We start from the raw sequence: 26,937 nt of genomic DNA, 5'->3' as shown, positions 1-26,937 counted from the left end.
ATTACAATTATAAACAATTTATTTACGGTACATTTTATTGTTTGAAACCATTCATGTACCATACACTGTACGGTATATTTAAACCCACGTATCAGTATTTAGAACAATTCATTAACAAAAAAATGTATGGTTTTGCAAAAAAATATATATATGGAGAAAATATATTTTTTATATTGTTACGATACTTAACAACCTGTATAATATATTGTAAAAATCTTATTTACAATCGGTATGGTGTCTACAATACATGTTATTGTTTTTTATTTTTATTTTTACAGTGGCGTCTATTGTAGAAATATGGTTCTAAATGCTACTGTTACAATACAACGTTCGGTTTTTCTACTGTATTTTTCATTCGGGTAGCACCACCGCAAAAACAAAAACGACATTAGCCTGAAAAATAAATTCTATTCGCAGTACTCAGCAGATGTAAAACCGGCATTACGACTGTTTGAAAAACCGTTCGAGCTTGCACGAAACCTTTGTTTTCCTATGTTAATTTAAGAATCTTGGCGCAATTCTTCTTTACCGACTGATCACTGAAAAGGTGGATTCTGCAACTAAACGATAAATTAAAGTGACAGCTCTGGATGACGTTTCGACTCGATGACTTCGGTCGGTCTCCGTTTGATTTTTCAACTTCGCACGAATTTTCTGACAACATTCAGCCGAAGACGAGTACGGAACAAAACAGCCCGTCCGTAGTTGAAGATCCATTTTTTCTCGCGGACAAAAGTCCTTGATTCGGTGCTGAAATCGACCTCCTAGCCATGGCAAACGCTTTGGTGCGTTTAAATACGCTTCCGCGGCAGCAAATCGGTAAGTTTGTGCGGCGCTCGGAGTGTTTGATTGTCCGGGTCTGATTTGCGGTGTGACATTATGTAATTTCGCTTGAAATAATAATTTTCCACTTCCAGCGGCGCTCGTCCCGGTGCTGAGGGGAACTAGTGCGTCTTCGTCGGCTGCGTGCAGCAAGCAGCAGGTTCGGCAGCAGTCCGCCCAGGCGTCGGCACCACCGCCGCAAACGAAGACCAAGTTCGGTCCGCTGGCCGATTCGGATCGGATCTTTACTAACCTGTATGGACGTCACGATTGGCGTCTGAAGGGAGCCCTTAAGCGGGGCGATTGGTACAAGACCAAGGAGATCCTGCTGAAGGGAACCGACTGGATTATCAGTAAGTACCTGTTGTTCGGGACAATTTCAGGAAGATGCCCAATAGAAACGCCGACGCGGAACGTAAACATTGTGAAATTTGGAAAATGCGATGCAAATATGTATTCTGTTTTGCATATTGCGCACTTCCAACTGTCCACTGCACAGTGTAATTGCCGCGCAGGGAAACATTTAGCTTTAGTGACTCGTGACTGCTCTTATAAGAGGTATTCATAGGTTCACTATGAATCTGGTCTATAGTCTATAGTCTATATAGGTCTATAGTTATTACTAGTTTAGTCTAGTTTAGGCTGGTCTCTTGATCTTTGAAGCATTGGGTGTTACAAATCGTGTTTCTAGACGACAGTTCCGGAAATTCTGCTTCCATTATCGTCACGAATGAATTCCTCCTGTCTCGATTAGTTCCACACCAGTATGTGGTATTGATGCACTTACCACCAGTCCAACTTTGCTGCTTGGCATTTCAAACGTTTTTTTATGTTTATGTTTCATCCGCAAAACAGACAAATTAGTCGGATTTCGTAAAATCTGTACCCCGACTCGTCGCATTGAACCTTTCCGTGTTGAAGAGTAGACATGAGAGTCCGTCGCATTGTTGCAGTCCTCGGCAAGATCCAAATGGATTGGATAGGTCACTCGAAACCTTTGCGCAGTTTTTTTACATTAGACACTATCCATTGTTGCCTTGATTAGTTGATACTGTCGTATGCCGCCTTGCAATGATGAACAGATGATGTGTTAGTACGTGCCTCATTCGCTCTCGTACGGTGTTGCAGCATTCTCGCCCATGCTGCATTCTTCTCGTTTTTCAACTGTTCACATTCGCCGTCGTACCACTCGTCGTTTCTGTGATTCGGAGTCACGAAGCCTAGTGCTGTAGCCGAGGTACTTACTACCTATGGCGGATCGAATGTCTCTCCAGCCATCTTCAATTGTAGCTGCGCCAAGCTGCTCTTCCGTTGGTACGGTCACTGCTAGCTGCTGCGCGTAGTCTTGAGCCACTTCTACGCTACGCAGCCGCTCGCTGTAGACCCGTAGCATTCGACTTCGACGCGTAGTAATAACCGTCTTATGTTTTGAGCGCATGCATACAGCGACTAAGTAAGTGGTCGGCGTTCAGTCAGAGTGGACTACGCGATTTTTCGGGCAGGTAAAGATAAGCTGAGGAATTCGTTAAACCTGAACTTTTCGACGTTATTTCGATGCAGGTGTGTCATTACATAAAATAATAATAGTATTTTCTGAAAATAATGTTAGAGATTTGAAATTTCAATTGCTTGTAGGACATTTTCTCGAAATCATTGAAAAACAGATGATCCGAATTTATATTCGTACCTACTGCGGTATGTGCGGACATTGATTATATCCTAGAAAAATTTACCGTCAATTAGAACGTGGTCGATTTGGTTTTCTGTTTGATGGTCGGGTGATCTCCAGGTGGTTTGCGGATATCTTTGCGGGTGTTTCGGATCAGTACGAGAAGCTCGATCTTTTAGCAGCAATCGCAGCTTTAAAGATATTCGTACATTTCTCGACAACTAGGTAACAGATCGTACAACTACCACGCATGACATTGCATGTATTTTCTTGGTGAAAGCGTTTACTTTTAGCTTGCGCGTTAGAACAATGAACTATATTATGCCGACAAACTAGTTCTAGATCTAGGCAACTAATTTCATATTTCAAGGCAATCCACAACGGCATTCACCAAATCATTTAGTTTGAGCAAAAAATAATACTACTCTATACTTCTTCGCTCCGTCACTATCAAATGGACAGTTGATGGGTTATGCGGAACTCATCAAATGCTTTACTTGCATGTGCCTGCCCTGTGGTTTCTTTACATTCCCCCACCCGTGAAGTTCCGGAGAACCTGCCTCTTTGGAGTCACCATCTTCCTGTTTTTCGTTCACGTGTATGTCCAGCAAAGCTAACTTCACGACTGGTCGGATCAGAACTCCTTCCACAGTTTGCACCTTTGCACTTCTAACCTGCCCATCCTTTCCTCGGAACACCTCGATGATACGGCCTCTCAACCAACCATTCCTTTTGTTCTCATCTATTATGAACACTAGATCTCCCTGCTTCAAGGGCTTCATTGGTTGGAACCACTTTGTACGTCTGCTAACCGTTGGCAAGTATTCACGCACCCATCGTTTCCAGAACTGATCCGACAAATATTGAGCACGTTTCCAACTGTCCCGTAGTGTCGCGCCCTCAGGTGTGAACGCTGTCCTGGGTTGAACGATCCCCTGGGTGCCGTACAGAAGAAAGTGGTTCGGCGTGAGAGCCTCTTGGTTTGCGTCGTCCTGCGGGATGTAGATTAACGGGCGAGAATTAACTATAGCTTCGGCATCCAGCACTACCGTCTCCAGTACTTCATCACTGGGATGACGAGAGTAATCAGCGATGGCCGTCAGAGCGGCTTTGACGGAGCGGACCATCCGCTCCCAGCATCCGCCCATATGAGGCGCAGATGGTGGGTTAACGTGCCAGGTTGTTCTAGCATTTGTGAAGGTGGCTGCACAATCCTGATGTATGGTCTGAAGAACCTGTTCTGCCAGCATATTACTGGCTCCCTTGAAGCAAGTCCCGTTGTCGGAGTAGAACGATGATGGGAAACCTCTACGATTCACAAACCGACGAATTGCCATTACGCAAGATTGCGTCGATAGGCTGTGAACGATCTCTAGGTGTATCGCACGTATGGTTAGGCACGTGAATGGTTCTGTAACACTAGTCCGAATGACACTTGCCCGAAAGTCACTAGCCCGAAAGACACTAGCCCGAATGCCACAAGCCCGAATGTAACACTAGCCCGAATACCACTTGCCCGAATGGTAGCATAAGGTATTTTGGGGAAAACTGATTAACAATTTCAGCAGAGGTTTATCCTTCTTTACGTTATTGGCTATTCTTTCAAGTTTTATTGACGCAAATCGTTTTAGCACCATCATTAGCGCCATAATCAATTTACAAATCCGGCAGAGGTTTTTCCTTCTTTGGAACATACGCTGTCCTTCCATATTCTATTATTACCAAGATACTGATAGATGAATTTCGATTCGGGCTTGTGTTATTCGGGCTAGTGAAATTCGGGCTAACGGTGCATTCGGGCTAGTGTCGTTCGGGCTAGTGACATTCGGGCTAGTGTTATAGAATCGTAACTAAGAGCCGATGCACACGAGCGTTAATTGACGCTGCGTGAATTCACGCTGCGTCGCCGCAGCGTTCTTGTGGGGCATGCGTTGACATTGCGTGCCGCACACGGTGCGGCGCGGTTGCGGTGCGGTAGCGTTGCGCCCGGTCAACCATTTCACAAACTTCGTTAAAGTTCTTTACCAAAATATAAAGATTATTATCGACTAAGCTTTACAGATTATTTCGTTACATATATTCAAATAACTTCATCGTTCGATAACTACACTTGAATAACAATCTTTATCGGTCATGTGATAAACATCTTTACCGAAACGTAACTAAATTTCGTTAAATATCATGATGTCGCTAAACCTTTAGTTTTCTTCATGAATATTTATCGGAGCATATTCAATTTTCGATACCTACGTAACGTTACATATTCATATCGAAACACAAAGATTGATGACGAAACATCTTTATCGTTCTGTTCGGTATCGATGGGTAAAGCTGAGCAAAGGTATTACGATTTACGATATCGCATATGACAAGGCAATGTTTTGGTTTTCCTCGGAAACATCCAATGATCGGAACTTTTGCAGCCGAAAAAGAATCTCGGTCGTTTCTTTCGGAGATTTCTTTCGATATTCACGATTTATGCGTGGAGTTCGATGTGGAGCACCATTAGAAGGATGATTTAATGGGTAGGTGTGGTGAAAGCTCGGCGGAAACATTCATGGGCAGCAGAAACAACAGTAGTTATGCCAGCCAGCTCACCATGTTATGCTGTCCCGATGCGAATGAATTTTGCGAGAATATCGTCAGAATGAGCATTTTGAATCGCGACTTTATGACGAATACATCAGTGAAAACAGTTTTGAACAGCGGACCAGCAGTTATTTGAGCAGCAGATGTGCTGCCAAGTTTTTATGATACTTTTTAAAACTGTGATTGCATGATTGTTTGATTCTTGATTGCTTTGGGCGCCAAGGATCTGTACAACAGCGTGTGGTTTAGTAAGTAAGGCATTGGTAGAACATCCGGAAGCTCCCGTAATTGTAAGTTCAATTCTCATTATAAAAAAATGTAAGCAAAAAACCCATAAGGGCGGCGGGTGGTGAATGAGAGATGAATGCTATTTTTAGCTCCATGGCAAATTTTTTGGTGGGTCGATAAAATAGAACCCACTATTTTAGTATCGATATATCTTCGTAAATCTGTATCAATCTTTAACGATGAGACTTTGTATTTATTTGAAAACCTTTATGAAACGATGTCGATCGCTATCGATTTTTATTATGAACGTCTTTAAAGATCTTAATAAAGAATTGTAAAGATGTTTAAAGAAATGGTTGACCGCCCGGTCAACCATTTCACAAACTTCGTTAAAGTTCTTTACCAAAATATAAAGATTATTATCGACTAAGCTTTACAGATTATTTCGTTACATATATTCAAATAACTTCATCGTTCGATAACTACACTTGAATAACAATCTTTATCGGTCATGTGATAAACATCTTTACCGAAACGTAACTAAATTTCGTTAAATATCATGATGTCGCTAAACCTTTAGTTTTCTTCATGAATATTTATCGGAGCATATTCAATTTTCGATACCTACGTAACGTTACATATTCATATCGAAACACAAAGATTGATGACGAAACATCTTTATCGTTCTGTTCGGTATCGATGGGTAAAGCTGAGCAAAGGTATTACGATTTACGATATCGCATATGACAAGGCAATGTTTTGGTTTTCCTCGGAAACATCCAATGATCGGAACTTTTGCAGCCGAAAAAGAATCTCGGTCGTTTCTTTCGGAGATTTCTTTCGATATTCACGATTTATGCGTGGAGTTCGATGTGGAGCACCATTAGAAGGATGATTTAATGGGTAGGTGTGGTGAAAGCTCGGCGGAAACATTCATGGGCAGCAGAAACAACAGTAGTTATGCCAGCCAGCTCACCATGTTATGCTGTCCCGATGCGAATGAATTTTGCGAGAATATCGTCAGAATGAGCATTTTGAATCGCGACTTTATGACGAATACATCAGTGAAAACAGTTTTGAACAGCGGACCAGCAGTTATTTGAGCAGCAGATGTGCTGCCAAGTTTTTATGATACTTTTTAAAACTGTGATTGCATGATTGTTTGATTCTTGATTGCTTTGGGCGCCAAGGATCTGTACAACAGCGTGTGGTTTAGTAAGTAAGGCATTGGTAGAACATCCGGAAGCTCCCGTAATTGTAAGTTCAATTCTCATTATAAAAAAATGTAAGCAAAAAACCCATAAGGGCGGCGGGTGGTGAATGAGAGATGAATGCTATTTTTAGCTCCATGGCAAATTTTTTGGTGGGTCGATAAAATAGAACCCACTATTTTAGTATCGATATATCTTCGTAAATCTGTATCAATCTTTAACGATGAGACTTTGTATTTATTTGAAAACCTTTATGAAACGATGTCGATCGCTATCGATTTTTATTATGAACGTCTTTAAAGATCTTAATAAAGAATTGTAAAGATGTTTAAAGAAATGGTTGACCGGGCGGGCGTTCTCGTGTGCATCCTCCCATTTGATTGTGTGTAACTCAGGACGCACTTGCGTGCACGCTGCGTGGATGCGCCGCCCGTGTGCATCGGCTCTGCGGAGTAAAGCGAACTGCTGGAAGTGCAGACATCATTGGCGCCTCAGGCGCGGCTTTTTTAATTTGGCAGCGCTGGAAACTCTTGACGACCCGCTTGATGACTGGACGCAGCTGTGATTTTCTGAACCGCTGCCGGATTTCGGTAAACACCGTGTCATTGTACATGTGCAGGTAGCGTCGGTGATAGCTATCCACTAATAGGTGGGTTGGCTCGTGATCCTTCGACCTTCGGCAGAATTATTGGGCATTTGGTTTCGAAAGGAGATACAGAAGCGGATTCTTCTGTTCATTCTGATTATACCTGTTTCATCCATAAACGGTGGTTCTCGGTACAAAGCGCTGCACTTTTCCATTGTTTTCGGTGATTCACTCGGATTTTTCTGGTTATGCTTCAATACACTATACTCGTCTAGGTAGGCTTGAAAATGAGTCTGCCGCCACAGCAGATTTTCAGCCTGTAGCAGCTCATCACTAGTCAACCCTCTCTCAACCTTCCGTCCACGAAACTTCTGTACTGCCAAAACTGTAGGCTGCTCTCGAGAAGTTTCGCTTCTTCCAAGAAATCGCGTTCTCAACAGCGGGGGAAGAAGGTGCTTCGGACTACCATACCACGGGAGGCTGCAAAGTTTACGCATCGCTGGAAGTTTACGCATCATATCTGTTGCCAACGCTGGTAACACTGCTGATTTGAATCATGGGTCGATCCAACATACCCCCCGATCGGGTTGTATGCGTACGAACTGACAGCGATCTTACGTAGGCCCTCGCGTAGACCCGATGCGTAGCGAATGGCAGGTGTAGGTAAAAACGTCAAGATGAGGAGATTGATCAAGTTTAGCAAGTCATGCAAACATCTTTTGGTAGCCTAGATCAGAGTCATTCAAGTAAAGTTAATTGAAATTACACTGAATTCTTAAGATATTCCTAAGTTCTAATTTAGTTTGTTAGATCACGGTTTGCGGCCCATGCTTTGTAATTTCGATCGTAAGTAATCTAAAGAAATATGCAATCCCAAATAACGCAACATATACCTTTTTGCTTAGGTTAACACAGTGCGACCTAAATAGTATGGCTGAAAGTCAGCAGTTACAATAGAATACCGTATTTCAATTGTAAGTTTATACCTAATGTCCTTGTTGTTAACTGAACTATAGTATTAAGGACTTAAAAGGACATTTTTCTAATCTAGGGGATTACCTGAAACTGGAATTAAGGTTGTTGGGAGAAGAAAAACTAAGGAGACCAGATTGTAAGTAGGCATGGAGTCGATTTCAATTGGGCCTAAATTAATAATAAATGTTCATTCTAGCTTAAAGAACTCAGCACCAAACTTAAATCGTGCGATTCTCTTAAGAGCTCCGAAAAGTCACCCAACAAAATCTTTAAGAATCTGCTTCGATCACCAGGAGTAAGGATGCCTGAAACGGATCGGTTCGACTGCAAACTCTGCCGGAGGTCAAATAATGCCGACGACATGGTCTTCTGTGCGGTGTGCCAGGAATGGTATCACTACCAATGCGTGGGAGTAACATCAGCGGTGGCCAACGAAAGCTGGATGTGCGCACGATGTGCAGCTTTGCCGTCGTCTACAAGGATCGGCGAACAATTTGGAAGCGATTCTGCATTCCCGGCTACCATCGTCAACGTCCCACCAGCAAACATCGCTGGAACATGGTCGGGCGTATCTGTGACTTCGTCTGAGCTTCCGCTTGTAACAAAAGCTGGACTACCGCTGGCCACATCGGTGGCATCCGTAACTGTATCGTCGACTGTACCCCCTGGATTGGTGCCGCCCGCCGTCGCTGGGCCCTCCGGATGGATACCAGCAACGACGATTACAACTACTACGACAAACTATGGCCAATCACTGCTGACGGAACAGGCGCGAGCAAGCCTGCAATGGGTTCAAGACCATCGAGCATTCCTGGAGCAGCAGTTGGAAGAGAGCCATAGGAAGGAACTGGAGAGGAAGAAGGCACTGCTGGGACAGCTCACGAATAATGCCTTACAAAGTGTCATCAGCGGGGTGGCGTCAAACAGCTTCAACGAGCAGCCCGCCGCGGTCGGAGACTGGCTGGGAAGGATGATAGGCGAGATGGAAAATCTGTCAGTCACACCAGCGAGCCCGGGGCCACAAGTGACAACATCCGTTACGCCCGCACTCAACAGTTCCACACCGACGACTACGGGTCATGCTAGCCAGTATGTATTCGATCCGTCTCTCTCGTCACTGCTGCTTGGTGTACCTAGCAGTACGTCGAAGATTTCCACAGGTTCGGTGTCCCAAGGTCAGTACAGTACTATGCCCTCTATTCCTCTGTATGGGTACTCGTCACCTGGGGGGGATTATTCTCGACAAATCAGTGGTTTCCCGGTCCGCAGTCAGATGTCCTTAATTGGTTCGGGGAATGCCAATCAGACTAACGTGGTAACGGCTTGCCCGACAGTTCCGACAGCGTCAATTCCGCAGGCACCGATTTACGGTGGGTTACCAGTGAATGCAAGTGCACCCAGAGTACTTCCGAATCCTATTGTGTCGCAATCTCCCATGGGTGGGTATTGTCCAGTGAATACGCCTCAAGCACTCCCGTTACAGTACCCAGTGGGCCCAACGCAGCAACAGTTGTTGGCAAGACAAGTTATGCCGAAAGATCTCCCGCCATTCCGAGGAGATCCTGAGGATTGGCCGCTATTCTTCAGTGCATACACCAACTCAACAGCTGCATGCGGATACACCAATGTGGAAAATTTGGCTCGGCTTCAACGAGCGCTGCATGGTAAAGCCTTCGATGCAGTGAAAAGCCGTTTGCTTCTTCCAGCGTGCGTCCCTCAAGTCATGTCCACCCTGTACATGTTGTACGGAAGACCGGAACTGATCATCCAGACACTATTGGACAAAGTTCGCGAGACCCCTGCACCAAAGGCGGACAAGTTGGAAACACTGATCACCTTCGGCATGGCGGTTCAGAACCTGTGTGACCATATTGAGGCAACTGGGCAACTGGCACATCTGTGTAACCCAGTTCTACTGCGGGAACTGGTGGACAAGATTCCCGCTCAGCAACGCCTAAACTGGGCACTGTACAAACAACAGTTTGCTACGGCCGATCTACGTACCTTCGCTGGATTCATGTCCATGCTAGTGGCAGCAGCTTCGGACGTCACATTCACTACGGATTCGAAGCAGTCGCGATTGGAACGAGGAGAGCGCAATAGAGACAAAAGCTTCCTTAACACTCACGCTGCCAGTGAGCCAACCACGAAGCAGAGTAACCTGGAAGATGTACCAAGGAAGTTAGAGGTCAAGGAGGTGCTGTGTCTGGCGTGTAACGGGCGTAACCACAAGGTGAAAGATTGTGCAACGTTCAAAACGTGGGATGCAGACAGCCGTTGGAGAACCATCCAAAATCATCACCTTTGTCGCACGTGTCTAGGGAAACACGGTCGGCGTCCTTGCAAGGTTCAAGCTGTTTGCGGCGTAGAAGGCTGCCTGCAGCGCCACCATCAACTGTTGCACCCCGGAACTCAGAAACATGGACCACTAGCCAAAGAAGGTCAAAATACAGCGAATCAGGGTGGTACTTCTGAAGAAGGGCTAAACGCGCATCACACTACCAAGAAGGCTACATTATTCAGAATTCTTCCTGTCACACTAACGTGGAAGGAAAAATCAGTGGAGACGTTTGCTTTCTTAGACGACGGATCGGACGGACATGACTCTGGTCGAGAAATCGATCGCGGAACGATTGGGTATCGATGACGGTGAACCTTTACCCCTTTGTCTGACGTGGACCAGCAATGTGACTCGACAGGAACCGAAGTCGCAACGAATTCGTCTGGAGATATCTGGAAAAGGCAAAACCGAACGATTCACCCTTAAGGACGCAAGGACGGTATCTAGCCTTAACCTACCGAAACAGACGCTGAAGTACGGAGATTTAGCACGGCAATATTCTCACCTTCGCGGTCTTCCGGTCACTAGTTATGAGGCCGCATCGCCGGGTATCCTAATCGGTTCAAACAATGCCAGCCTGACTGCAACGTTGAGCCTGCGTGAGGGTCAACTAGACGACCCACTGGCCAGCAAGACACGACTCGGCTGGTCGGTTTACGGCTATACTTCTAAAGGAGAGACGACGAAGAATTTCACGCTGCACGTATGTGATTGTCGGCGAGAAAGCCAAGATCAACACCTTCATGATCTCGTCAAGCAACATTTCACGGTTGAAAGCGTCGGTGTTTCAGCTGACAGAGGACCGGAATCAGAGGAGGATAAGCGTGCCCGTCGGATCCTAGAAGCGACGACGAAACGCGTTTCAAACAGATTCGAGACCGGCCTGCTATGGCGCCATGACCACGTGGAATTTCCGAACAGTTTTCCCATGGCAATGCGGCGTCTACAATGTTTTGAGCGAAGAATGGAAAAAGATCCTGAGCTACAGACAAGCGTTCAGCGGCAGATCAGTGAGTATCTGGAGAGTGACTATATCCACGAGGTGACAAAGGAAGAAATCCAATGTACAGACCCTAAGAAGGTTTGGTACTTGCCATTGGGTGCCGTTAGGAATCCGAAGAAGCCGGGAAAAATTAGGCTCGTTTGGGACGCGGCGGCGAAAGTAGGAGGAGTTTCTTTCAACTCTATGCTTCTGAAGGGACCAGATCTACTGACCCCTCTTGCTTCGGTGCTATGCAAATTTCGAGAACGGCCGGTAGCTGTGTGCGGGGACCTGAAACAGATGTTTCATCAATTCAGAATTCGCCAGGAAGATGCGCACAGCCAACGGTTCCTCTACAGAGGGCATCCTTCGCAACCGGTCAGGACTTTCGTGATGGACGTTGGTACCTTTGGAGCCACATGCTCTCCTTGCCAGGCTCAGTACATTAAAAACCGTAACGCAGAGGAACACGAAGATGAGTTCCCGGAGGCAGCAGAAGCAATTAAGAAGAAGCACTATGTCGATGATTATCTCGACAGTTTCGACACTGAAGAGGAGGCGATCAAGGTCGCGCTAGAAGTGACGGAATTGCATGCTCGTGGAGGCTTCTGTATCCGGAACTGGCACTCTAATTCGGACGCTCTTCTAAAACGGGTCGGGGAACCGAGTGCAGAACAACCAAAGGCTATCAGCATCGATTCAGAAAGCGGAGCCGAACGAGTTTTGGGCCTCTTATGGTTGCCAAAAGAAGACATCATTGCCTTTTCAAGCAACCCACAACTACATGATATTACCCCAACGAAGCGGAACATTCTGCGTTGTGTCATGAGCTTGTTTGACTCGCAGGGAATCCTATCTCACATCACGATCCAGGGGCGGATGATCATCCAGGACACCTGGCGCAATCAAACCCCGTGGGACGTCGAGGTCGATGAAGCTATCCGTTTGCGCTGGTTCCGGTGGATAAAATTGTTCGAAGAAGTCGGTCAAATGAGGCTCCACAGATCCTACTTTCCTGGTTACACCGCTGCAGAGGTCGGCCCTGTAGAGCTCCATGTTTTCACGGATGCCAGTGAGGAAGCGTTCGCCTGTGCAGCCTACTTTCGAGCCACGATAATGGGAAGGGTGCACGTTACGCTGATGATGGCCAAGGCAAAAGTGGCCCCATTGAAATCTTTATCGGTGCCACGTCTGGAGTTGATGGGAGCTCTGTTAGGAGCAAGGCTAGCCAAGGCGGTGAAGGAGTACCATACGTTCTCGATCGCTCGCCGTGTAATGTGGACAGACTCACAAACTACCTTGGCATGGGTCCAATCGCAACATCGTCGCTACCGACAGTTTGTGGCGTTTCGCGTGGGAGAAATTCTAAATAAGACAGAAGCCACTGAATGGAGATACGTTCCTACTCAACATAATCCAGCTGACGACGCTACCAAGTGGGGTAAAGGTCCCAGCGTAGACGTAACATCTCGTTGGTTCCGTGGACCTGAATTTCTTCACAGGCCGTAAGCAGAATGGCCGGAGCAAAGGTCGATGCAGTCTTGGGAGACAGATGAAGAATTGCGGCCCTGCATGGTGCACCGGGGAAACCTCGTCGAAGATGTCTACAAGATCGACAAGTTTTCCAAGTGGGAGCGTTTATTAAGAACGGTGGCATACGTCCATCGCTATATCGTGAACTGTTTTCACAAAAGCATGAAGCAGGAGCTGATCACAGGGTATTTGCGGCAGGAAGAGCTGCGAAATGCAGAGAACGGCTTGTGGCGCTTAGTGCAGGCATCTGCTTATCCGGAGGAAGTAGCTGTGTTGAAACAAGGAGAAGGGAACCCTAAGAAACGTATTGAAAGGACTAGTACCGTCTACAAGTTGTCGCCTTTCTTGGACGAGCACGGTGTGATGCGGATGGACAGTCGTATCGGCTCAGTTCCATACGTCACGTACGACTTCAAGTTCCCAATCATCCTGCCTCGTCACCATCATCTCACCAAGCTAATCGTCGACTGGTATCACCGTCGATATCTTCACGCTAATCACGCGACGGTATACAATGAAATTCGTCAACGATTTCACATCTCCAATCTGCGTACCGTAATACGGCAAGTTACGAAGGCATGCCAGACTTGCAGGGTCGACAATGCAGTTCCGGTAACACCAAAGATGGCGCCTCTCCCGGAGTCTCGTTTAGCGGCCATGGTACGGCCGTTCTCATACGTTGGCCTCGATTACTTCGGGCCAATCCAGGTTCGGATCGGACGTAGCAGTGCTAAACGATGGGTGGCCTTGTTTACGTGCCTCACCGTGAGAGCCATACATTTGGAAGTCGTCCATTCTCTTTCTACAGAGGCGTGTAAGATGGCAGTCCGCCGGTTTGTGGCGCGCCGTGGGTCTCCGATTGAAGTACATTCAGACAACGGCACAAATTTTCAGGGAGCCAGTCGGGAGCTACGTGATCAGATTGGTGCTATCGATCAAGATCTCGCTGAAACATTCACGAATTCGAACACAAAGTGGATTTTCAACCCGCCATCGGCACCACACTTCGGTGGATCATGGGAGCGTTTAGTGAGATCCGTCAAGATTGCACTTGGTTCGTTATGCTGTGATCGGAATCCGGACGACGAGACTCTGGTGACAGTCATAGCGGAGGCTGAATCGATAGTTAATTCTAGGCCGCTCACCACCGTTCCACTAGAACACGACGAGCAGGACGCATTGACCCCAAATCACTTCATCCTGTTAAGTTCAAACGGGATCAACCAACCTCCTGCAGCGCTAGCGGAGCCAACGAAGGTCACCCGCACGAATTGGAATATGGCCAGACAACTTGTGGACCAGTTTTGGAGACGTTGGGTTACCGAGTACCTGCCCACAATTGCCATGAGGACTAAATGGTTTCACGAGACGGAAGAACTCAAGGAAGAGGTCGGGTTGCCGCGGTCATTCGAGGAAGTGATGGCCGAATTCGCCAGGCCATGGTCCAAACCAATGGAGGATTGTTTCGGCGTCCGGTTACCAAATTAGCAGTACTCCAGGTTCAAGGTCAGGGTAACGCAAAGACGGCACCGGAGTTACGGCAGCGTTACGGGTCGGGGGATGTTGCCAACGCTGGTAACACTGCTGATTTGAATCATGGGTCGATCCAACATACCCCCCGATCGGGTTGTATGCGTACGAACTGACAGCGATCTTACGTAGGCCCTCGCGTAGACCCGATGCGTAGCGAATGGCAGGTGTAGGTAAAAACGTCAAGATGAGGAGATTGATCAAGTTTAGCAAGTCATGCAAACATCTTTTGGTAGCCTAGATCAGAGTCATTCAAGTAAAGTTAATTGAAATTACACTGAATTCTTAAGATATTCCTAAGTTCTAATTTAGTTTGTTAGATCACGGTTTGCGGCCCATGCTTTGTAATTTCGATCGTAAGTAATCTAAAGAAATATGCAATCCCAAATAACGCAACATATACCTTTTTGCTTAGGTTAACACAGTGCGACCTAAATATTATGGCTGAAAGTCAGCAGTTACAATAGAATACCGTATTTCAATTGTAAGTTTATACCTAATGTCCTTGTTGTTAACTGAACTATAGTATTAAGGACTTAAAAGGACATTTTTCTAATCTAGGGGATTACCTGAAACTGGAATTAAGGTTGTTGGGAGAAGAAAAACTAAGGAGACCAGATTGTAAGTAGGCATGGAGTCGATTTCAATTGGGCCTAAATTAATAATAAATGTTCATTCTAGCTTAAAGAACTCAGCACCAAACTTAAATCGTGCGATTCTCTTAAGAGCTCCGAAAAGTCACCCAACAAAATCTTTAAGAATCTGCTTCGATCACCAGGAGTAAGGATGCCTGAAACGGATCGGTTCGACTGCAAACTCTGCCGGAGGTCAAATAATGCCGACGACATGGTCTTCTGTGCGGTGTGCCAGGAATGGTATCACTACCAATGCGTGGGAGTAACATCAGCGGTGGCCAACGAAAGCTGGATGTGCGCACGATGTGCAGCTTTGCCGTCGTCTACAAGGATCGGCGAACAATTTGGAAGCGATTCTGCATTCCCGGCTACCATCGTCAACGTCCCACCAGCAAACATCGCTGGAACATGGTCGGGCGTATCTGTGACTTCGTCTGAGCTTCCGCTTGTAACAAAAGCTGGACTACCGCTGGCCACATCGGTGGCATCCGTAACTGTATCGTCGACTGTACCCCCTGGATTGGTGCCGCCCGCCGTCGCTGGGCCCTCCGGATGGATACCAGCAACGACGATTACAACTACTACGACAAACTATGGCCAATCACTGCTGACGGAACAGGCGCGAGCAAGCCTGCAATGGGTTCAAGACCATCGAGCATTCCTGGAGCAGCAGTTGGAAGAGAGCCATAGGAAGGAACTGGAGAGGAAGAAGGCACTGCTGGGACAGCTCACGAATAATGCCTTACAAAGTGTCATCAGCGGGGTGGCGTCAAACAGCTTCAACGAGCAGCCCGCCGCGGTCGGAGACTGGCTGGGAAGGATGATAGGCGAGATGGAAAATCTGTCAGTCACACCAGCGAGCCCGGGGCCACAAGTGACAACATCCGTTACGCCCGCACTCAACAGTTCCACACCGACGACTACGGGTCATGCTAGCCAGTATGTATTCGATCCGTCTCTCTCGTCACTGCTGCTTGGTGTACCTAGCAGTACGTCGAAGATTTCCACAGGTTCGGTGTCCCAAGGTCAGTACAGTACTATGCCCTCTATTCCTCTGTATGGGTACTCGTCACCTGGGGGGGATTATTCTCGACAAATCAGTGGTTTCCCGGTCCGCAGTCAGATGTCCTTAATTGGTTCGGGGAATGCCAATCAGACTAACGTGGTAACGGCTTGCCCGACAGTTCCGACAGCGTCAATTCCGCAGGCACCGATTTACGGTGGGTTACCAGTGAATGCAAGTGCACCCAGAGTACTTCCGAATCCTATTGTGTCGCAATCTCCCATGGGTGGGTATTGTCCAGTGAATACGCCTCAAGCACTCCCGTTACAGTACCCAGTGGGCCCAACGCAGCAACAGTTGTTGGCAAGACAAGTTATGCCGAAAGATCTCCCGCCATTCCGAGGAGATCCTGAGGATTGGCCGCTATTCTTCAGTGCATACACCAACTCAACAGCTGCATGCGGATACACCAATGTGGAAAATTTGGCTCGGCTTCAACGAGCGCTGCATGGTAAAGCCTTCGATGCAGTGAAAAGCCGTTTGCTTCTTCCAGCGTGCGTCCCTCAAGTCATGTCCACCCTGTACATGTTGTACGGAAGACCGGAACTGATCATCCAGACACTATTGGACAAAGTTCGCGAGACCCCTGCACCAAAGGCGGACAAGTTGGAAACACTGATCACCTTCGGCATGGCGGTTCAGAACCTGTGTGACCATATTGAGGCAACTGGGCAACTGGCACATCTGTGTAACCCAGTTCTACTGCGGGAACTGGTGGACAAGATTCCCGCTCAGCAACGCCTAAACTGGGCACTGTACAAACAACAGTTTGCTACGGCCGATCTACGTACCTTCGCTGGATTCATGTCCATGCTAGTGGCAGCAGCTTCGGACGTCACATTCACTACGGATTCGAAGCAGTCGCGATTGGAACGAGGAGAGCGCAATAGAGACAAAAGCTTCCTTAACACTCACGCTGCCAGTGAGCCAACCACGAAGCAGAGTAACCTGGAAGATGTACCAAGGAAGTTAGAGGTCAAGGAGGTGCTGTGTCTGGCGTGTAACGGGCGTAACCACAAGGTGAAAGATTGTGCAACGTTCAAAACGTGGGATGCAGACAGCCGTTGGAGAACCATCCAAAATCATCACCTTTGTCGCACGTGTCTAGGGAAACACGGTCGGCGTCCTTGCAAGGTTCAAGCTGTTTGCGGCGTAGAAGGCTGCCTGCAGCGCCACCATCAACTGTTGCACCCCGGAACTCAGAAACATGGACCACTAGCCAAAGAAGGTCAAAATACAGCGAATCAGGGTGGTACTTCTGAAGAAGGGCTAAACGCGCATCACACTACCAAGAAGGCTACATTATTCAGAATTCTTCCTGTCACACTAACGTGGAAGGAAAAATCAGTGGAGACGTTTGCTTTCTTAGACGACGGATCGGACGGACATGACTCTGGTCGAGAAATCGATCGCGGAACGATTGGGTATCGATGACGGTGAACCTTTACCCCTTTGTCTGACGTGGACCAGCAATGTGACTCGACAGGAGCCGAAGTCGCAACGAATTCGTCTGGAGATATCTGGAAAAGGCAAAACCGAACGATTCACCCTTAAGGACGCAAGGACGGTATCTAGCCTTAACCTACCGAAACAGACGCTGAAGTACGGAGATTTAGCACGGCAATATTCTCACCTTCGCGGTCTTCCGGTCACTAGTTATGAGGCCGCATCGCCGGGTATCCTAATCGGTTCAAACAATGCCAGCCTGACTGCAACGTTGAGCCTGCGTGAGGGTCAACTAGACGACCCACTGGCCAGCAAGACACGACTCGGCTGGTCGGTTTACGGCTATACTTCTAAAGGAGAGACGACGAAGAATTTCACGCTGCACGTATGTGATTGTCGGCGAGAAAGCCAAGATCAACACCTTCATGATCTCGTCAAGCAACATTTCACGGTTGAAAGCGTCGGTGTTTCAGCTGACAGAGGACCGGAATCAGAGGAGGATAAGCGTGCCCGTCGGATCCTAGAAGCGACGACAAAACGCGTTTCAAACAGATTCGAGACCGGCCTGCTATGGCGCCATGACCACGTGGAATTTCCGAACAGTTTTCCCATGGCAATGCGGCGTCTACAATGTTTTGAGCGAAGAATGGAAAAAGATCCTGAGCTACAGACAAGCGTTCAGCGGCAGATCAGTGAGTATCTGGAGAGTGACTATATCCACGAGGTGACAAAGGAAGAAATCCAATGTACAGACCCTAAGAAGGTTTGGTACTTGCCATTGGGTGCCGTTAGGAATCCGAAGAAGCCGGGAAAAATTAGGCTCGTTTGGGACGCGGCGGCGAAAGTAGGAGGAGTTTCTTTCAACTCTATGCTTCTGAAGGGACCAGATCTACTGACCCCTCTTGCTTCGGTGCTATGCAAATTTCGAGAACGGCCGGTAGCTGTGTGCGGGGACCTGAAACAGATGTTTCATCAATTCAGAATTCGCCAGGAAGATGCGCACAGCCAACGGTTCCTCTACAGAGGGCATCCTTCGCAACCGGTCAGGACTTTCGTGATGGACGTTGGTACCTTTGGAGCCACATGCTCTCCTTGCCAGGCTCAGTACATTAAAAACCGTAACGCAGAGGAACACGAAGATGAGTTCCCGGAGGCAGCAGAAGCAATTAAGAAGAAGCACTATGTCGATGATTATCTCGACAGTTTCGACACTGAAGAGGAGGCGATCAAGGTCGCGCTAGAAGTGACGGAATTGCATGCTCGTGGAGGCTTCTGTATCCGGAACTGGCACTCTAATTCGGACGCTCTTCTAAAACGGGTCGGGGAACCGAGTGCAGAACAACCAAAGGCTATCAGCATCGATTCAGAAAGCGGAGCCGAACGAGTTTTGGGCCTCTTATGGTTGCCAAAAGAAGACATCATTGCCTTTTCAAGCAACCCACAACTACATGATATTACCCCAACGAAGCGGAACATTCTGCGTTGTGTCATGAGCTTGTTTGACTCGCAGGGAATCCTATCTCACATCACGATCCAGGGGCGGATGATCATCCAGGACACCTGGCGCAATCAAACCCAGTGGGACGTCGAGGTCGATGAAGCTATCCGTTTGCGCTGGTTCCGGTGGATAAAATTGTTCGAAGAAGTCGGTCAAATGAGGCTCCACAGATCCTACTTTCCTGGTTACACCGCTGCAGAGGTCGGCCCTGTAGAGCTCCATGTTTTCACGGATGCCAGTGAGGAAGCGTTCGCCTGTGCAGCCTACTTTCGAGCCACGATAATGGGAAGGGTGCACGTTACGCTGATGATGGCCAAGGCAAAAGTGGCCCCATTGAAATCTTTATCGGTGCCACGTCTGGAGTTGATGGGAGCTCTGTTAGGAGCAAGGCTAGCCAAGGCGGTGAAGGAGTACCATACGTTCTCGATCGCTCGCCGTGTAATGTGGACAGACTCACAAACTACCTTGGCATGGGTCCAATCGCAACATCGTCGCTACCGACAGTTTGTGGCGTTTCGCGTGGGAGAAATTCTAAATAAGACAGAAGCCACTGAATGGAGATACGTTCCTACTCAACATAATCCAGCTGACGACGCTACCAAGTGGGGTAAAGGTCCCAGCGTAGACGTAACATCTCGTTGGTTCCGTGGACCTGAATTTCTTCACAGGCCGTAAGCAGAATGGCCGGAGCAAAGGTCGATGCAGTCTTGGGAGACAGATGAAGAATTGCGGCCCTGCATGGTGCACCGGGGAAACCTCGTCGAAGATGTCTACAAGATCGACAAGTTTTCCAAGTGGGAGCGTTTATTAAGAACGGTGGCATACGTCCATCGCTATATCGTGAACTGTTTTCACAAAAGCATGAAGCAGGAGCTGATCACAGGGTATTTGCGGCAGGAAGAGCTGCGAAATGCAGAGAACGGCTTGTGGCGCTTAGTGCAGGCATCTGCTTATCCGGAGGAAGTAGCTGTGTTGAAACAAGGAGAAGGGAACCCTAAGAAACGTATTGAAAGGACTAGTACCGTCTACAAGTTGTCGCCTTTCTTGGACGAGCACGGTGTGATGCGGATGGACAGTCGTATCGGCTCAGTTCCATACGTCACGTACGACTTCAAGTTCCCAATCATCCTGCCTCGTCACCATCATCTCACCAAGCTAATCGTCGACTGGTATCACCGTCGATATCTTCACGCTAATCACGCGACGGTATACAATGAAATTCGTCAACGATTTCACATCTCCAATCTGCGTACCGTAATACGGCAAGTTACGAAGGCATGCCAGACTTGCAGGGTCGACAATGCAGTTCCGGTAACACCAAAGATGGCGCCTCTCCCGGAGTCTCGTTTAGCGGCCATGGTACGGCCGTTCTCATACGTTGGCCTCGATTACTTCGGGCCAATCCAGGTTCGGATCGGACGTAGCAGTGCTAAACGATGGGTGGCCTTGTTTACGTGCCTCACCGTGAGAGCCATACATTTGGAAGTCGTCCATTCTCTTTCTACAGAGGCGTGTAAGATGGCAGTCCGCCGGTTTGTGGCGCGCCGTGGGTCTCCGATTGAAGTACATTCAGACAACGGCACAAATTTTCAGGGAGCCAGTCGGGAGCTACGTGATCAGATTGGTGCTATCGATCAAGATCTCGCTGAAACATTCACGAATTCGAACACAAAGTGGATTTTCAACCCGCCATCGGCACCACACTTCGGTGGATCATGGGAGCGTTTAGTGAGATCCGTCAAGATTGCACTTGGTTCGTTATGCTGTGATCGGAATCCGGACGACGAGACTCTGGTGACAGTCATAGCGGAGGCTGAATCGATAGTTAATTCTAGGCCGCTCACCACCGTTCCACTAGAACACGACGAGCAGGACGCATTGACCCCAAATCACTTCATCCTGTTAAGTTCAAACGGGATCAACCAACCTCCTGCAGCGCTAGCGGAGCCAACGAAGGTCACCCGCACGAATTGGAATATGGCCAGACAACTTGTGGACCAGTTTTGGAGACGTTGGGTTACCGAGTACCTGCCCACAATTGCCATGAGGACTAAATGGTTTCACGAGACGGAAGAACTCAAGGAAGAGGTCGGGTTGCCGCGGTCATTCGAGGAAGTGATGGCCGAATTCGCCAGGCCATGGTCCAAACCAATGGAGGATTGTTTCGGCGTCCGGTTACCAAATTAGCAGTACTCCAGGTTCAAGGTCAGGGTAACGCAAAGACGGCACCGGAGTTACGGCAGCGTTACGGGTCGGGGGATGTTGCCAACGCTGGTAACACTGCTGATTTGAATCATGGGTCGATCCAACATACCCCCCGATCGGGTTGTATGCGTACGAACTGACAGCGATCTTACGTAGGCCCTCGCGTAGACCCGATGCGTAGCGAATGGCAGGTGTAGGTAAAAACGTCAAGATGAGGAGATTGATCAAGTTTAGCAAGTCATGCAAACATCTTTTGGTAGCCTAGATCAGAGTCATTCAAGTAAAGTTAATTGAAATTACACTGAATTCTTAAGATATTCCTAAGTTCTAATTTAGTTTGTTAGATCACGGTTTGCGGCCCATGCTTTGTAATTTCGATCGTAAGTAATCTAAAGAAATATGCAATCCCAAATAACGCAACATATACCTTTTTGCTTAGGTTAACACAGTGCGACCTAAATATTATGGCTGAAAGTCAGCAGTTACAATAGAATACCGTATTTCAATTGTAAGTTTATACCTAATGTCCTTGTTGTTAACTGAACTATAGTATTAAGGACTTAAAAGGACATTTTTCTAATCTAGGGGATTACCTGAAACTGGAATTAAGGTTGTTGGGAGAAGAAAAACTAAGGAGACCAGATTGTAAGTAGGCATGGAGTCGATTTCAATTGGGCCTAAATTAATAATAAATGTTCATTCTAGCTTAAAGAACTCAGCACCAAACTTAAATCGTGCGATTCTCTTAAGAGCTCCGAAAAGTCACCCAACAAAATCTGGCGATCCTGTCCGGTATTCTATTGTAACTGCTGACTTTCAGCCATAATATTTAGGTCGCACTGTGTTAACCTAAGCAAAAAGGTATATGTTGCGTTATTTGGGATTGCATATTTCTTTAGATTACTTACGATCGAAATTACAAAGCATGGGCCGCAAACCGTGATCTAACAAACTAAATTAGAACTTAGGAATATCTTAAGAATTCAGTGTAATTTCAATTAACTTTACTTGAATGACTCTGATCTAGGCTACCAAAAGATGTTTGCATGACTTGCTAAACTTGATCAATCTCCTCATCTTGACGTTTTTACCTACACCTGCCATTCGCTACGCATCGGGTCTACGCGAGGGCCTACGTAAGATCGCTGTCAGTTCGTACGCATACAACCCGATCGGGGGGTATGTTGGATCGACCCATGATTCAAATCAGCAGTGTTACCAGCGTTGGCAACAATATCATTCGATACGGCGTGCAGGCTGTTTCGCCCGATTACCGGTCTGTATATTTCCTCCCTTCCTACCTGCGCGTTCATGTCGCCGACAACGATTTTAACGTCACGCGGCGAGCAACCATCGTATGTTTGCTCTAACTGCGCGTAGAACGCTCCTTTCTCGTCATTGGATCTTCCTTCATGTGAGCAGTGAACGTTGATGATGCTGTAGTTGAAGAAACGGCCCTTAACTCTCAACATGCACATCTTTATGTTTATCGGCTGCCACCCGATCACACGTTGTCGCATCTTTGCCAACACTATAAATCCTGTTCCCAGTTCATTGGTGGTGCCACAGCTTTGGTAGAAGGTAGCCGCTCGATGCCCGCTTTTCCACACTTTCTGTCTAGTCCAATAAAGTTCCTGCGACGCCAGGATGTCAAAGTTGCGGGGATGTAGTTCGTCGTAGATTATCCTGTCACATCCTGCGAAACCTAGTGACTTGCAATTCCATGTTCCAAGTTTCCAATCGTAGTCCTTATTTCGTCGCGTGGGTCTTTGCCGATTGTATCGAGTCGTATTTTCTCCTATGTTATTCGCAATGGGGATTTTTACGGGTGGCTTATTGGGCCTACGCCAACACTCCTGTCTCGCAGGAGGGCCATCGTGCCAGTTCTGTTTAACGTCCCAACCAACACTGGGACGACCAGCTGGGCGTGGTGCAGCGTTTCTTACTCAGCCGCTGGATGCCAGAACAGACGCTGTTTGAGCCGCACCTCCTTGGTGAACAGACGCTCGGGTCGTACCTCCTCAATCTAGCTGAAGTCAGAAGGACAACAGTGCCCAGGCTGCACTACCAGCTAAGCACACAACTCTTAGCTGGCGGTCTTTGTCATCGCTTGACCCGTGGAAGCACGAGGTAGGAACTTGTGAGGGCCACAGCTATTGTGGACGCTCTCCTTATCGACTCACCGTTTTGCGCTCCTCAGCACGATACGATTAATGTTGGAAACAAAAACACAGGCGAGGCTTCTGTTTCCAATCCCAGGCACTGACTGATATCTCTACCTGGTCAGCCCTCTCCTTTATTTCATCTAGGTAGGGAATCGCGCTACTTGGGCGGTGGCTTCTATTTTCGTCTGTTTTCCGCTATAGCTCAGTCAAATTTAAATCAATTGACATATTTTTTGAAATGCGATGAGATAGGTATAGTATCTACCCGTGTACAACATTTCAAGTCAATTGGTTCAAAATTGACTGAGTTATAGTGGAAAACAGACGAATACAGAAGCCACCGCCCAAGTGGCGTGATACCCTACAATCTTATTTACAATATTATTTCCATCATAAGGCTATCTGACGTTTGATCGCCTTTCTCTGTTTCGCTCCCGAGGAGAATAGGTTTGTTTTCATACGGAAACGTTTCCCTATGAAAATATTAAACAAAAAATTGCTATCCTCTGTGACTGCTTGAGAGAGAAGGGTGATGAACGCTAGATTGCCTTATAGTTACCTACTAGTTGATACCTAGTCCACTGAGCTGTGTGATGCACCTCCAAGGATGTACCTACAATTCAACATTCCTCCAGATCAGATCCGACGTGTCCTGAGCTCCACCTGGCCATCGTACTCTCCCTGCCTACCGAGCTCCTCGTTTGCAACCGCTCTACCAGATTCCTCCTGGCTCCTAGCTACGTCTGCTACTAAAGAAGCTATCAAGCTCCTCCATGCTCAAAGCATCTTCCGCCTCAAGTACCTTCGTCCATCCAGCTCCAGCGTCCATCGATCAACCTGCACCCTTTGCCTCTTGGTTCCAGGCGCAGGCCATCGGGTATTGGCCTCCTCATCGTATCTTGGATACCGCATCTTGGTCTCTTCGCTCCTCGAATCACCACCAGGGCGTCCCTGGGCCCATAACCTGTAGTCTTTCCGGAAATGTCCCTCCTTCTTATTAGCATAGTTTTTTTTTCTTAGTGCTTGGTGACACTAGTCACACAATTTCGTAGCCACACAAATATGTTATACAATTGACTCCGATATGTTATCTCTTGTTGATTTGTTGCATTTTTTTACGTCTGGATCGCAGCGTCGCACTCTAATGCCTTGAAATTCCAAAGGACATTCAATGACACTTGGACGAATAGGAAATGGGACCATCTCGGCAGGGCTTGAATTTTGGACACTTTTCGGTCGATTTCTTCACCTTACCCATATAAATAGTTAAACCTGGTTTAACGCTTTAGCCAGGGTGAAGAAATCAGTGAATTGGTTTGAAATAGACTGTTCTAGCGGGAATATGCTCAAAATTGCAGCTATTGCCCAATTGGCTTGCTACCCTATCATTTTCCCCAAACATGGATAACTGACGCTGTTAAATATGAGCTGGTCCTAACTTGAAGTCCTCAGGTTTGCAGAATGTTGCTCGTAGCTCGGTCGGTTCTACTTGATTATAGGTTTGGATATGAATTGCTTTATTAGAGAATAAGGTTCTCAATAGGGTCCATTTTATTCTTTCAAATACGCGGGTACGCGTAGTACTAATGATACGCATTACCGAGCCTTTACCAATAAATGTTTATACTGAAATCCCTTCCTTTTTTCTCTTTTACAGATGAGATCAAGGTCTCGGGACTCCGTGGTCGCGGTGGGGCTGGTTTCCCCACCGGTATGAAGTGGTCCTTCATGAACAAGCCCTCGGATGGCCGCCCGAAGTACCTGGTGGTGAATGCCGACGAGGGAGAACCGGGAACCTGCAAGGATCGTGAAATCATGCGTCACGATCCGCATAAGTTGATTGAGGGATGCTTGATCGCTGGCCGTGCCATGGGAGCACGTGCGGCTTACATCTACATCCGAGGCGAGTTTTACAATGAGGCGTCCAACATGCAGCTGGCCATTGCCGAAGCCTATCAGGCAGGGCTGATTGGCAAGAACGCTTGCAACTCCGGGTATGATTTCGATGTTTTCATGCATCGTGGTGCTGGAGCTTACATCTGTGGAGAGGAGACCGCCTTGATCGAATCCCTTGAGGGAAAGCAGGGCAAGCCTCGTCTGAAGCCGCCATTCCCGGCAGATGTTGGCGTCTTTGGATGCCCTACGACTGTATCCAACGTGGAAACGGTTGCCGTAGCTCCGACGATCTGTCGCCGTGGTGGAGTATGGTTCGCCAGCTTTGGACGTACCCGTAACTCTGGAACCAAGCTGTACAACATCTCGGGACATGTTAACACTCCTTGCACCGTTGAAGAGGAGATGTCCATCCCGTTGAAGGAACTCATCGAACGTCACGCCGGCGGAGTTCGTGGCGGATGGGACAATCTGCTGGGTATCATCCCTGGTGGTTCGTCGACTCCGATTATTCCGAAGCACGTCTGCGATGACGTTCTGATGGACTTTGATGGGTTGGTCCAGGCTCAGACATCGCTTGGAACGGCCGCCATCATCGTGATGGACAAGTCCACCGACGTCATCAAGGCCATTTCGCGTCTGATCGATTTCTACAAGCACGAGAGCTGCGGCCAGTGTACTCCGTGTCGCGAGGGCATTGCCTGGATGTACAAGATGATGCATCGCTTCGTGGACGGAAACGGTCGCCCGGAGGAAATCGACATGTTGTGGGAAATCTCCAAGCAGATCGAAGGACACACCATCTGCGCGCTGGGTGACGGTGCGGCTTGGCCTGTGCAAGGTGAGTCTTCCGCACCGAGGGTTGTGATTTGAAAACTTCCTGACATCATTTTTTTTTTTCTTGATTTAGGTCTTATTCGTCATTTCCGACCGGAAATTGAGGCTCGTATGAAGAAATACGAACAGCAGATGGCCGCCAAGCAGTGATAGGTGAATTAATCAATACGATTTGGAGCAAAATAAAGCGTAAGGCCTGCTTGTTAGAATATGATGCACGTTTCTTTCTTCGACACTTGGTTGAGCGACATGGTAACAAAGAAATAAAGTACTTCTTGTGTACTGGTATAAATACCTACGAATATGTGTAACAATTCGAACGTTGATTAGCAAATAAATATACCTAAAACATGAAATGTGGTTTTGCAGCACATGCCAACGTCCTTACACTCCAAAAATTCTTCACGTCCGATCCACGTGAAATTTCATGTAACCGACCTAGATTCTCAAAATCACATAAGTTACGTGATTCATGTAACTTTTATCTGCTTCCCACTTCATGTTTACTCGAAAGTTTAGTAACATTGATCACATTGAAACGTGGATAGCTTCGGTGCATTTGTGTTAGTGTGTTTGTGAGTTTGATATTTCCGCGAACCAGACTGGAAACGAGGTTTACGTGGATTTCATGTAGGGAATCGCGCCACTTGGGCGGTGGCTTCTATTCTCGTCTGTTTTCCGCTATAACTCAGTCAAATTTGAACCAATTGACACAATTTTTGGAATGCG

The 26,937-nt window shown here is 47.4% G+C and overlaps 1 protein-coding gene across 1 annotated transcript; it reads left to right on the top strand.

Annotated features, from left to right (window-relative positions):
• Nucleotides 1-620: 620 nt before the first annotated feature.
• On the top strand, nucleotides 621-26,422 carry LOC109622877 (NADH dehydrogenase [ubiquinone] flavoprotein 1, mitochondrial). Its single transcript, XM_020077329.3, has 4 exons — nucleotides 621-819; nucleotides 918-1,175; nucleotides 25,136-26,212; nucleotides 26,282-26,422. Exons 1-4 carry the CDS (start codon nucleotides 771-773, stop codon nucleotides 26,356-26,358), a joined length of 1,461 nt encoding a protein of 486 aa, XP_019932888.2. The 5' UTR covers nucleotides 621-770; the 3' UTR covers nucleotides 26,359-26,422.
• Nucleotides 26,423-26,937: the final 515 nt, after the last annotated feature.

The sequence above is a fragment of the Aedes albopictus genome, chromosome 2 (assembly GCF_035046485.1).
Source record: "Aedes albopictus strain Foshan chromosome 2, AalbF5, whole genome shotgun sequence".
In the NCBI taxonomy this organism is placed as follows: domain Eukaryota; kingdom Metazoa; phylum Arthropoda; class Insecta; order Diptera; family Culicidae; genus Aedes; species Aedes albopictus.
The sequence above is the reverse complement of the archived record's forward strand: the minus strand, read 5'-3'. Positions and strand labels throughout refer to the sequence as shown.

Bases quoted from the DNA above. Each gene is read 5' to 3' on its own strand.
- LOC109622877 (XM_020077329.3), top strand. From the start codon at position 771: ATGGCAAACGCTTTGGTGCGTTTAAATACGCTTCCGCGGCAGCAAATC. The intron at 820-917 runs GTAAGTTTGTGC...TTCCACTTCCAG, and splicing joins GCTTCCGCGGCAGCAAATCG to CGGCGCTCGTCCCGGTGCTG. The intron at 26,213-26,281 runs GTGAGTCTTCCG...TTCTTGATTTAG, and splicing joins TGCGGCTTGGCCTGTGCAAG to GTCTTATTCGTCATTTCCGA.